This window comes from Lathamus discolor, chromosome 4, assembly GCF_037157495.1.
Source record: "Lathamus discolor isolate bLatDis1 chromosome 4, bLatDis1.hap1, whole genome shotgun sequence".
NCBI classification, from domain to species: domain Eukaryota; kingdom Metazoa; phylum Chordata; class Aves; order Psittaciformes; family Psittacidae; genus Lathamus; species Lathamus discolor.
In genome coordinates this window covers 21,475,429-21,489,299 of record NC_088887.1, presented here as the reverse complement: position 1 = coordinate 21,489,299, position 13,871 = coordinate 21,475,429, and the positions used below count along the sequence as shown (strand labels likewise).

Genomic DNA, 13,871 nt, shown 5'->3' with positions numbered 1-13,871 from the left:
GTTAGTCCTGTGACCCTAGATCCAGAAGAAGGATAAACAGCCAAGACCCCCTTGAGAGGGCTGAAGGCTTTAGGTCTGTTGCTTCTGATGGAGCTCGTGATTGCCCTAGAAGAATGTCATGCCACCGAAGAGTAATATTTCACACTAAAGGTCTTGAGGGTCTTCTTAACCCTCTTCCGAGGAAGCCTTAACTTTTCTGCTGATCACCGTGTTACTGTTTTGCAAGTGTCTGTTCTCTATGAGCTAGCATGAGTATTCCCCATGCTTTTTTAAGCACCTCTGCTCCCAAAAGACCATGAGGGAAGCACAGGCACTGCTGGTGACTCTGTGGGAGGTAGGAGGAGAGTACCACAGAGTGAAGGAAGACAGAGTGTGGTGCCTGGAGGCTGTGACCTACCTGAGCATCCGCTGGTTTTGTATTAGCACTGGAAATGAACAGATAGCTAATCTGTTTGCTATGCTTTTAATTCTGTTTTTGCCTGACGTGTCAGTAGGGTAATGAATATGATATGAGTTTTGACTGCATGTGATGGGGGTGGCAAGGCCAGGGCGGTTATAGAGAGAAAACTTTCCAGTTTGGAAACACTGTCGTAATAATTTTGCATGTGAGTATCTTATGTCAAAATCTTGATGCTTTGCAAATGAAAGGGCTTCAGACTGAAGGATCTAGTTCTCAGCCTGAACGCTATCATATTTGTGTGGTTGTCATTTGGTTTCTGAAGATGGTGGCTTTATTAGGAGAGTTAAAGAAGCCTCTGGAAATAATGATGCCTATTAAATATGTTCAAACAAATATGAACATGCTAGGGCAAATATTTACCAAGCTAAAGCTCACATGCTTAAATTATATAAATTAATGGCATAGTACTTAAGTGTACATCTGCAGATGTATAGTGTTCACCTCATACAGAAATCCTAAATTTTACCTTTTTCTACAGTCTGTGAATTAACATATGTAAATTGAACTCAGTATTTAAGTCAAAATGTATATTTGTGACTTTATTTTCTAAGCACATTTTTTTAAATGTAATTCTTGCTGAAACATGTTATTACCTTTAAAAATATGCATTTGAATAGCTTTTGGTGACAGCCTCAGCTTACTGTGTGGCACTTCATGAAAGGACATTGTGGTCTTAATCTAGTGCGCATAAAAATACCATAAAAATGAGTGGGGTTTTTTTTCATGACTGTCAAAATCCAGCTTGGGAGAGATGGTGATAAATAGGAGAGATCTTAGTATGAGTGCTTGTGCTTTACCTGCCCTTTGGAGAACTGCTACATTCCTCATCTCTTGAAGTGGAGCCTGCCTCGTAAGCTTCCAAGTCAGGAGGGCAGGCTTGAAACGGAGAACACAGACTGGCTTTTCTGCAGACTTCAAATGAGGGGGGAAAAACCCAACCCACGAACCAACCAAAACAAAAGAAATAAATTCCTACTGAATTAAAATTACACATCCTCTGTCTCATATTCTGTCTGAGCCCACAGGCAAAGATACTTTTTTGCTACTTGTCTAGGTGTGTAGGTACTGTGCTTCAGAATTTATCTGAAACTATTAAGAGTCTGGAGTCATAAGTTGTGGAATTCTTATAGGTGCAACTTATAGTTTTCTGTATCAAGCTTTATTGTTGGATTCATGGGTTTCAGCCATATTACATATCAGGTATTAGAAAAAAACCCAAACTTCATGTCTTTGTAGCTTATTAAATTGCAGTTAAATATGTGAAAACTATGAAGAGATTTTCTCTTTTAAACTGTTTTAGCATTATACTTAGAGTTGAGGAATGCTGTTCCTTAGCACTTTGCATAAAATAGCATTGCACTAGAAAGTCTTTTTTCCTAGTTTTTCTGGGTTTGCTCATCTTAATCTGGTATTGCAGTTTTTGTTCTAAAAACAAATGATGTGCATTGTTTGCAAGGTACATACAGAGGAAACACAATTGTGCATAAGGGAAGGTTGCCAAAACAGTATGCTGTGTTACTTCAGGTCTCGTGGAAAGTGAAGTAATATCCTCAAGTCCATCTATTATAATTGCCATATTTATTGTTGGCAGTTAAATAATTACTGAAAGAACTTTGCTAACCAGGAAGAGGTGTGTTTCTAGGTGGGATGTTACTCCATCATTTGAAAGCTCCACCCAATACCTATGTGAAAAAAGAGAGCATGAAGGTGGTGTCATGAGATGAGGTGCTCTAACTGTAAGAGCCTTTGTGCCCTGTTGTTGGGTTTCTCTGCAAGCCCTTGTGTTCTGCCCTTCAGGGTCTGGAAGAAGCTGCAGGCCATGTAGGATCTCAATCATGCACCGTGCCTGGGTCCTCGACAAATTCAGTAACCACATGTTTCTCTGAGTGCACCCTCAGGGACAGCTTCTTATCCCTCTTCTCTAATGCACATGTGAAGGGCATCTTCCTCAAGACACATTTAGCAGGTCTCTCTATGTTGTCCAAGCCCTTCGGCCTAATGCAAATGGGCCTGTGTGTCAGAAGGGTAACGGGAATGGTGCTTTGAAGTTATCACTGAGAACTGAAGGGGTCCAGCTACAGCTGAGCAAACTATAAGCACATGAGCTGCCTTTCACTGTAACAGGAAGACTTTTCTGTAACACACTGCTGAAGCACGACTGTATAGAAGGTCCTCATTGATTTGTGATATATTTGAATGAAGTATTGGTAATGCATTTTATATAAAGTTTATGAAATCAGTTTGGTTCAATAAAATCCCTGCAAATTCTAGAGAAAATAACACATTCAACAAGTTGTTCTCCAACATGGTATCTATCAGTAGAAAACCCTTGCTAAGATAACAGAGATTGCTCCATAGTAACAGGAAAATTGCTAAAGTGTCTACTTAACAAAACATTTTCTGTTACTGATCTTTTTCTTTCTTTGTCTAAAATCCTGTAGATTTATTTAGCATGACAGAAAATTGAACTCGTATGGCTTGAAACCATAGTCGGATACATACAGAACTTAATTAGCACTGAGGGAGGGAGGTGAAAATGTAGTAGACATTTCTAGAAAGTTTTAGTTATGCATGCTTGTGGTATGTGTATTATGGAAGCACTGTCTTTAAAAAACTTGGTATATTATATGCATGGTTTGTCTGTCATTGAATATTGTCAAATCCTTTACTTGGAGAGTGTTTAAACTGAGGTTTTTGAAAGTAGCCCAGCAGGCATAAATGCACAGTTCTTCGAAAGTTAATGGGAGCTGCAAATTTGCTTCCCTTAGCTTTTCTAAAAGTTCAAGTCTTCACTTAAAAGAAACTAAAACCTGTACATCGTGTGAAGCCTGGAGTTAAATTAGAAGGGTGAGAAAATGGGGAAAAAAGAAGGAAACATTACTGGTTATTCTCCCATTGCAATGGGGCAGACTCTGTAAGTGCAGATAAGACTTACCCTTTGATTTCTTTCCACCGGACTGTGGCATTCCAGAGGTAGAGTTCTGCCTGGCAGCTGGTAGTACAGAGGGACTTCCTATCTGCATACAGGGTGCAGTTGCCAATTTAGAAGAACTGGATGTTGAGAAAAACCCTTATATAAAAGTCAAATCAGGAGTGTGAGTACTGAATGTTTTTAGTAGCATTTTGCCAGCAGGTAGAAGAGTAACATCATGGGATGAAAATCAGTTGGTGATACAAACAATATTTAGGGGATTTTGCTACAGATCAGTAAACATACACTATATATTCTCAGCTCTATGCTTCAGCATTGTGCTGTGTGGGCTCCTAGGAGTGGAACCAAATTTTTGAAAGCATTTTTACTCTAGTTACTGGCAGTTTTCTGTAATTCCATCTTTCAGTGGCTTTATAAATAGAAGCAGCAGCTCAGCTATAATTAGCTTTATTGGCGAATAGATACTGTTTCCCTAGTCACCCACCCTGTTATAGCTATAACACTATGGCTATACCAGAAAATTAATACTACATCATCCAAGCATTTCTCAAGCTACATCCATATCCTGACTTTCTGGAGAGAGGTGATGCAGTATGATACAGGCCCCTTGGTAACCCACCATTTCCTGTATTGAGCAGAATAATCTGTTTCTTGGGTAAATGGCCAACACTTCACAGTTCCTGAAGTTTGGGAGTTCTGTGCCTCTTCTCATAAATGGTTTCAGAATGCCATTATCTGTTACGAGAGTGTTGAGTTTGCTTTTCACGTGAGACAAGCGTCCTTTCTATAGTCTCACAATGCTTGTGAAACTTGAGGTGGTGAAGGAACTAAAAACATTCTTAGTTTAAGTAGAACTTAGTATAACTTTTAACTGCTTGTGGCTGTGTGTTAACTTTTAAAATAATTTTCTATATAGATCAATGCCTTTTCCTCCCTTCCTTATTTGGTTGACTTAACCATGTGCCCAACTTTTACATTCAGCTTACTTTTTGATTTAAAACTGTCTGAAGGAGTCTCAGCATTTTAAATCTTAATGTCAAAATTACAGTAGCCTGCTTTCCAAAGCAGTGTTGTAAATCCTCATATGTTAATAATTGAAAAAATTAAGTGGGATTGATGTTAGAAACCTTTTTAATTCCTAAGGTGACAATTCTAGGTAAAATTTGATGCATCTCATCTTTAGTACTGACATTGGTTTTGTATACTCACACTGTACCAAACTGGCTTCTTAAAGTAGGTGAACAAATTGCTAATTTTCTTCTCTTTCATTTATGTTTAGCTTGGAGTGAGAAAAAGTATTTGAGATCTTCTTAGCATTGATGTTGCCAATGTGTTTAGATATAGCTTTGTTTTGATGTGCTGGCAGTATCTAGAACACGTTATCTAGCTCTTGTGAGTACAAAAAGGAAACTTATTAAAATAAGATCTTTGTATTTGTAATTTATCTAATGAGATTAATAAGTCCTTTGTCCTTATTGTTGTAGATGGCTTGCTTACTCAGACTCTAATTACAAGGGAGAGATGAAGGTCTTGGAAGAATGTGATTCACCATCTGAAATTCCTTTGGCAGATGTAAAATCTCTGCATCCCTTAAAAATGGTGAGGCGTGCACGATTCCTAAGAAGTTGTGTGCCTTCCTTTTCCTATAGTTGCTCCCCTGAAGGTTTTGACTGAAATACAACTTGGGTTCTAATGTCCTTTCAGGATTAATCCTTACACATGTAACACTTGTCTCATGCCAAGGTGTATTTGCAGTGTTGTTATGGCATGGCAGTCACTATGGCTTGCTGGGCTTCTGTGTCTGCCCAAGTAAAACCAAGTAGTCAGAGGGAATGACTGATTAACTAGGTTGTATTTCTGGGAAACTGCTCTTAATGAGTGGAAATCAAATCATACAGAACTGAGAGGGATAATAAAATATGAGAGAGGTGTGGAAGGGTATAACAATTCTATTGTATACATAGCAAGCCTACAGAAAGAGAGTTTAAAAGCTACAAAGGAGAAAGATTGAACAGCTGTCTCTTTAGTCAGTCATAGGACGTAGGTGTCTTGTTCCCTCACAGAACATCATGCACTAACATTTCCAGAGGAAATCCATTTGTTACATTTGCTCTTTGACCACAGACATGAATATGTCTGCCTATATTTTCTCTCTCTTCTGGTGTTTATAGTTTCTTAGTATTCTACCATCTGTTCTTAAGAAATTGAAATATATACAACAAAGCTTTAAATTTTAATTTAAAAATTTGGTCAATATGAATTAGTTTAAAACAGTAAATACTTGCTTTAGATTTCTAAGACAGCAAAGGAATATTTTTAAGTTGCTTGCACCACTGCAGGCTTGTCAATGCACTGATTAGTTTGCAGGACACAGTAGTGTCCCTGGCCTTTATGAATTATCAGTGCATTTAAACTAGTATTTCATTTAGCCAACTCTGAAAGTGGTGAGTGTAATTACAAAGACTTTTGTGCTGTGAAAGTACTAGAAGTGCTATAAAATACATGTCAAAGCATAATTTCAAGTTTTATATAAATGTGTTTATTTCCTCCTTTCCCCCGTCTCTTTTTTAGGGTGGACTAAAGGTACAAATGCCAATGAATGTCAAGGTAAGCACTAAAGATGTTGATAAAATATGCGCACGCTGGAAATACAAAACCTTTATTTAAGCTGTTTTCTTTTTGTTGGGTATATGAGGTTTGATTTTAAGAATTCAGTGTTTGCTGCTGAAGAAAAAATCACTGATGCTGTGTCAAGCCAGCTTTCTTACTAGTGTTTTATGAGTTGCAAAAGTAGCAATAGCCTGATTTTCACAAAATAGAATGTGAATTTGCTGAAGAATTGTGAAACTTACACAAAATATGGTGAATTTTCCTGACTTGATACTTCAGTCACTAATGGGTGGGGATCAGGAGAGATCTTCCTGTTGAACATACCAGATTTAAAAAAAGGGAGGGTAAAGGACAGGAAGGGGCACAAATAGGACCCTTCCTTCCTATACCCAGTCCCAGTTATGGGAGTTATGAGAGGGACCACGATCCTTTTGTGATTTGACCAGCAGAAAGCTAATCCAGAGTTGCTGCTCCTTTTCCCTTCTTTTTCTCGGTCTCCACAAGAATAGTAATGCTTTAGGTAACTTTTAATGATACAAATACATGCAAGACAGAGGCATTTTTCTAATAAATATTGCAATAAATGTTAATACTGTTAATTCCTGGTATGTGTGTGCAGCAGATGAGCCACCTTAAGAAGGTGTTAACTGCAGTCACCAAAATAATTTCAGCAAAGTACAGAGAAAGACCTCTTGTCTGCTTGTGAACGATTAAGCTCTGCGTGTCTAGCTGTGACCATGTAGGATTCACTGAAGGTTAATAAACACTGTCCAGGCACAGGATTACAGGATAAATTACAGCCATATAGCTGCAGAGTGCGTTTATGTATGTACAATTGTGTGGATAAGTATCCTTCTGTGGAAATGTCTGCAAATAGCCTGACAGGCCTGTCTAAATCCAAATAGTGTCTTTTCAGCTTCTAGAGCACTGGAGAATCAGAAGGGCTTAGGAATACAACCCTGAATTTTCTTCCATAGTGATGGAAAACATGTCTTCCACACCCTATAGCAGTGCGCACATCTAAACTTCAAATTACTGTTCAGGGCATACTCAAGGCATTGTTCAATATCATATTTTCTAGATAATAATATATGAGAAAACCCACTTTGGAGGATGGTCCAAAGACTTTTTCAGAAAACATCAGTTCTGTCCCAGCTCTGTTTGGTAATGAAGAGGAATTTAAGGAAATTGGATCAATACGTGTAATTGGTGGAGTGTAAGTATATTTCACTTTTATATTGACTTACTTTCAAGTGGGAAATCATAACTGAATGCCAAGAAGTGCAAAGTGATGATTAAAATCACTAGTAAAATATTTCTAAAAGAATATATTTTCCTTTTGTTGATTATCAACCTTGGGTAAAACCGCTTCTCCACAGCGTCAGTATTATGGTATCATAAAGATTTGGGTTAGGGTTCAGAGGGCCACAAAGCCTACAGGTCCAGAGATATTGGGGCTGTAAAATGCATGCTAAGATGAGTACAGCACTGCACCAGCATTGCTCCTTGCACACCCTTCTCATGTGGGACACCCATGGTGCTGGAGAAGTGAGCCTCAGTTCCGTGGTGCCATTCAGGTTAGGGCTCAGGGAGCCAGAAAGCCAAAAGGTCCAGAGACATTGGGGCTGCAAACTTTATGCATAGGGTAGTATGCCACTGCATCAGTATTGGTCTTTGGACACCTTTCTCATTGGCCACCTGTAGTGCCAGGGACCTCAGCCTGTTAGAGAAAAGGGCAAAATTTTACGATAACTAAATATTAGAAATGATTATATTTGAAAATTTATAAATCAGTAGTGTGGGTTTGGAAATACTGTAATTTTCCAGTACTGTTTGTAGTTTTGTACCAGAGTTATTCAGTAACCAATGTTAACAATGGTAGGCTAGGTGGCAAGAGCTAACATAATTACATATGGTAAAGGGCATACAGGTGGATTTAAAAAGTATTGTGAAAGTCTATCGAAGTAGAAATTAATGGACACACCAGGGTAGTCAAGTGAGAACAAGACAATGCTGGTGTCCACACAATGGTTGGGATATATCCAAAGAACAGAAAGGTGAAGAAGGACAGAGCGAGGAAGACTTCTTACTTCATCTGAGGAAGACTCCTTACTTCATCAATGCGACCACCAGAGGAGGCTGTGCAAGCGCAGAAGAGGCTGATGTCGTAATAGACTGATGTGGCAATCCTTGATACATATGTATTAGTTAATGATGCAATCCGTGTTGAATATGTATTAGTAACCAAATTTTTAGTGTATAAATTGCGAACGCGATGTGACGAGGTCGAAGCCAGATTTGGGCGAGTGCCCCTGGTTTCCCAGCGCTGCAGTAAAGCACCTCATATAACCATTCCGGTGGTTATGTGTTTATTCTTATGCTAACAAGCCTGAGCACCAAGATGCCATTCAGATGGGGTTAGTTCAGATAGCCACAAAGCCTACAGATATAGATATGGTTTATCTATGTAAGGGAATATAGGAAGATAAAACTAAATGTGTGAGGTGTGAAGTTGGTGTTTACCACTTGGATACTGATAAATTAGGCCACTTTGTTCCTTAATGACAGTATTCCCACAGACCTTCAATTTAATATTGCTTTATACTTCTGATAGTCTGTACTTAATCTGCCAAAAGGACCTTGGGTAGGTGTGGTCGCTCTTCAATTTGACATTTAATGCCTCTGAAGTCTATAAACTGTTTTATTGTCTTAATGGTTTTCCTTTGCCACCTGTTGCGTGTTCTCTGGAATTAAGAATCTACCCTTATTTTCCTGCATTGAGGCCTCAGATTGATTCTCTTTTGCCCTGCAAGACACACGAAGATGCACAAAAGGGGCTGTGCAATGCCGTCTGGTCACAGGGTAGACTCAGAGCCAACTATTGCCAGCTATTCTAGCAAGCTACCAACCCCACACATTATTCTTTCAGCCTTTCCTGAGACCCAGCAGGATAGGACTCCTTGAAGTGTGCAGGATGCTTGCTCCTGCCAAACAGCTTAGCAACAAAATAGTTTTCAGATTCTTTTTACTGAAGGGATTACAATATAAAGATCGGATAACATACATCCTTTCAGGCTGTTGTCAGAATCTTACAAGCACTAAATTCAAACTAAATTTAACTATGAATGTTCAGATAATCTGTTCATAAATATATGATATATTTGCTATCTGGAAAGCCTCAGATTATTAAAACTCATCTTTCTGTCTGTTGTGGCAGCTTTTATTTTCAATACTGCGGTAACTTAAACAGCTAAATTAATGTAAACCAAATGGTACTAAAAGTAAAGCAATCCCTGCCTGCCGAATTCCAGTGCCAACAGAATTTGTACAGCAGTTCTAATTCTTACAAGGCAACTTTAATGAAAGAAATGCTTACAAGAAGAAAGAGGGGGACCCACTTTTTCAAAATAGTTTTCAAGGGTGATGTGAAAGTATCTTCTTTTCATTGAGCCTTATCTGCTTGTTCAAAATACTTCAAAAACTTTTGTTCCCTCAGTGCTAAAACATATTCCATACACAATGTGTTGTATATATTCAGTTCACTTTTCTGTTCATATATATATATGTTTAGATTAGAACGAGAAAAAATATTAGAACATGAATTTTTTTTCAGTTGAAACCATTAATTTTGCTGCAAGCTCCAGCGTGGGTAGAATCTTGCCATTTATTAATACACTGAAGGGATGTGTTTGGTTTTTATCATTAATATTTGGTGGCTTACAGTGTTTTGGTCAGGCTCTGTGAAGCAAATACTGTTACTGGGAACATGGCTGACCAAGAGGAGGTACATGGAGAATCATTGCACAAATAAACTGTTGTAGGAGAAAGAATCACATGGTGGGATTTTGACCCACAAAGAACACTTCATGGGTGCTGTTGTGATTTCAGACAAGCATTGCCTTGTTTGCCGAGTCTGTGATACCCATTTCAGTGTTCTTAGGATATTCTCTTCCCCTTTTGTTACAGAAAATCCTGTGTGCAGTTGTTTTGCTTTTAGTTATTTCTCTTTCTTTTGTTGCACGGTTTGCTGTAGATGGGTTGCCTATGATAAGGAGCGTTACAAAGGCCGTCAGTACTTGCTGAAGGAGGGAAATTATGAAGACAGACACTCATGGGGGGGAACTGACAGTATCCTGTCTTTCCGGTTCCTTCAGGCTATAAGTGCTTCTATGAATTTCACACAAATTGTGCACAATTCTACACATAAAGAGGATGGTTATTCTTTGTATATGGTATGGCTGTCTTGGGTTTAAGTCATTCCATCTTTTGCCCAAGTTCATTCTCATTCTTTTCCTACTTCATGAAATCTGGACTGCGCTGTATACATTGCAAAGCAGAAACGGGTTCTAAATAGCCTTTATAAAGTTCATACAAAGAAGGTATCATGCAGAATTCCTTGTCTACCTGCCAGATTTGCCAGGTATCTCACTTCTGCCCTTCAAGATAATTCTGTTCTAGAGATACAAATTTCTTAGAAGTTGAATATGCAGAATTGTACAGTATAGCTCCTTATTAAAATAAAAATAGCTTTTCAACACAGCAGCTGTTTCAAGCCTTAGAACAGCATTACTCTGTCTCTGTGATTTTTGTGCCAGGAAATTTTGGCAGCAAAAATAATCATGGTGACAAAATCCCTGCTACTCAAATGTGCTTAGTGGGGACAAAGATGAAATAATAAAAAATATATCAGAATCCAGTATAGGAAACAAAGTTAGATTTTACAGTGACGGTGAAACATTGGATTAGAACTTCTTTATAATTTCCTTTGATTTGTGTTTTTCTTGTTTGTTTTGGGGGGAAGGTATTCATTCTAATTGAAATTCTGAGAGCTTTAAATACAGCTGATATTTATATTCACTCTGAGATTATTCAGTCTTTTACACTCAAATTACTCATCTCTTCATCTGAGCAGATGTGGTATTCTGGAGCCCAGGAATTTCGTGAAGTTTGAAGACAAGTGTTTAGAGCAAACTTACTGTCTCAGCAGTCATTATTAAAAAAGGCCGGGGGGGTGGGAGGGGGGGTATGGATTTACTGTGAACCCAGAAAGGCCATGCTTAAATTCACAATTTGCCATTTTGATTTTTTTGTGAAAGGCACCTAGTGAAAGCTGTATTTATAATCAAAATCTCTCATGTAACTTAAAATGAAGATAGAATAAGCTGAGTGGAAGAAAAATGTCCTTCCCTAAATAATTTATTTTTGAGTTTCTGGGAGAAACTGGCAGAAGTTTTCTGTAACTCCTCATTTTAAATGTGCAGAATGCTGTCAAATTCTTGAGTAATCTTACTTTTTCTTACTTTTTGTTTCTTTTCAAGCTATACATAGGATACTTGGACAACTTAAATTGATCTTTTTAGATCTTTCTCTTGGCGGAGGACATAATTACAAGCTTAGAATTGTGCACCAGCCTATTAGGGTGACCTATGCATGCATTAATTTGATTTGTGCCTAGAACAGTCCAGAATCTCAAGTCATTAACTTTTAAAACCATGTATCATTCACACTTGTGTATCATTATGTGTCATTTAAATTGGCATATAAATATACAGCAATGCATACGTATTGATAACAACAGTCTAAGTAATACTTCTCCTTAAACTGTACCATAACTAAAAACAATGAGCTATTTGCCAGTAAAATTACTAATGGCACTGGCATTTTGCTGTTCAGCTTGACCAACAGATTGACTGCCTCTCTGACATGCAGTACATAGGTCAGTGTTCAGGCTTGCCATATGCTCCCTTAGTGACTTTGTATATGATACTTAAGGTCAGGTTATTAAAAATACTTTAGTAACAAACTCTTGTTTTCAAGAGGATCTGGCCAGAAATCTAAAACTAGTGCTGTGTGCTTAAGGCCCTTCAGTGCACAGCAAATCATAGAGTCACAAAATGGTCAGGGCTGGAAAGGATCTTTACATCATCCAGTTCCAGCCCCTCTGCCATGGACAGGGATGCCTTATCCTAGACCATGTCACCCAAGGCTCTCTCCAACCTGGCCTGGAACACTACTAGGGATGGAGCATTTACCACTAATTTGGGCAACCCATTCCAGCACCTCACCACCCTAGATCTTCTCTGTTACCTCATAAATTCTGTCAGGAGAAATGCAGTAAAGGTTGTGATGGTCTCAGACTCCACAGAGGTGTTCCCAGGTATCAGATCTTTATTGTTCTTCCCTAGAACTTCTGTTTTAATCAGATGAATTCAAGACTTTCTGTAGAAGAGTAAGGATTTGGGGGAATGTAGCCAAGTTGCATTATTCATGGTCAGCTCAGGTAAGGAATGGGGATGGCCCTTTATAGGTACTCACTGGTGTGGGGTCATTTGAGGGCCTATCTAGCTAGGCTTTTTTCTTTCTTTCTCAGGCATGGCACCGCATGACCTTGACTGTGTTGGCTTTAAGGCCAGCCCAGACCTGAAAACAATTTAGCCTGGCTTACATGGCATGAAGCTGAAAGTAATGAGCCTGTGTACCTGCGTCAGCTCTAGGCAGAGTCAGATCAAATGTTTCTGTGCTGTGCTCCCAAAGCAGGGAGTGTGGTACAGAAGTATGTAAATGGCTCTGCAGAGAGCTAGGCTGGCTACGACGTGCCTCATTAACTTGTGTCAGTACCAGCTCTGTTAATGTGGCTTAGTACTATGCAAAGCTATTCAGATGTTTCTGCGCCACCATGTTCAACGTGACAGGTTCCACCAGAGCTTGTTAGTGCTAGGAAAATCCAACCCATGTTTCTGCACACATACCAGTGACTGGATGTACACATACCAGTGACAGGATTTGGAGAAGGCTGAGGTTCTGAACGACTTCCTTGCCTCGGTCTTCACTGGCAAAGGCTCTGACCGCACCACCCAGCTCTTAGAAGGTAGACGCAGGGACTATGAGAATGAAGACCTTGGGTCCACTGTAGGAGAGGATCTGGTTCGAGACCATCTTAAAAATCTGAACGCGCACAAGTCCATAGGACCTGATGGAATCCATCCACGGGTCCTGAAGGAGCTGGTGAATGAAGTTGCTAAGCCACTGGCCATCATATTTGAAAAATCATGGCAGTCAGGTGAAGTTCCCGACGACTGGAAAAAGGGAAATATAACCCCCATTTTCAAGAAGGGGAAAATGGAAGACCCGGGGAATTACAGACCAGTCAGTCTCACCTCTGTGCCTGGTAAAACCTTGGAGCACATTCTCCTGGAAGGCATGCTAAGGCACATGAAAAACAACAAGGTGCTTGGTGACAGCCATCTTCACTAAGGGGAAATCCTGCCTGACCAATTTGGTGGCCTTCTATGATGGGGCTACAGAATTGATGGATAAGGGTAAAGCAGTTGACATCATCTACCTGGACTTGTGCAAAGCGTTTGACACTGTCCCACACGACATCCTTCTCTCTAAATTGGAGAGATATCAATTTGATGGATGGACCACTCGGTGGATAAAGAACTGGCTGGATGGCCGCACACAAAGAGTTGTGGTTAATGACTCGATGTCCGGCTGGAGACCGGTAACGAGTGGTGTCCCACCGGGATCGGTGTTGGGACCAGTCTTGTTCAACATCTTCATCGCTGACATGGACAGTGGGATTGAGTGTGCCCTCGGCAAGTTTGCCGATGACACCAAGCTGTGTGGTCCGGTTGATACGCTGGAGGGAAGGGATGCCATCCAGAGGGACCTTGACACGCCTGTGAGGTGGGCTGATGCCAACCTTATGAAGTTCAACCATGACAAGTGCAAGGTCCTACACCTGGGTCGGAGCAATCCCAGGCACGGCTACAGATTGGGCAAGAGATTCAGAGCAGCTCCTGCGGAGAAGGACTTGGGGGTGCTGGTCGATGAGAAAATGAACATGAGCCAGCTTCAGTGTGCGCT

At 39.7% G+C, this 13,871-nt stretch overlaps 1 protein-coding gene across 1 annotated transcript in view; it reads left to right on the top strand.

Annotated features, from left to right (window-relative positions):
- Positions 1-295: 295 nt before the first annotated feature.
- Positions 296-13,871, top strand: part of LOC136012739 (beta/gamma crystallin domain-containing protein 3-like) — a 31,413-nt gene continuing 17,837 nt past the window's right edge. The window contains 6 exon segments of the mRNA XM_065675802.1: positions 296-495; positions 4,877-4,991; positions 5,964-5,999; positions 7,084-7,128; positions 7,130-7,218; positions 10,036-10,160. Coding sequence (XP_065531874.1) covers positions 296-495; positions 4,877-4,991; positions 5,964-5,999; positions 7,084-7,128; positions 7,130-7,218; positions 10,036-10,160 — 610 coding nt within the window.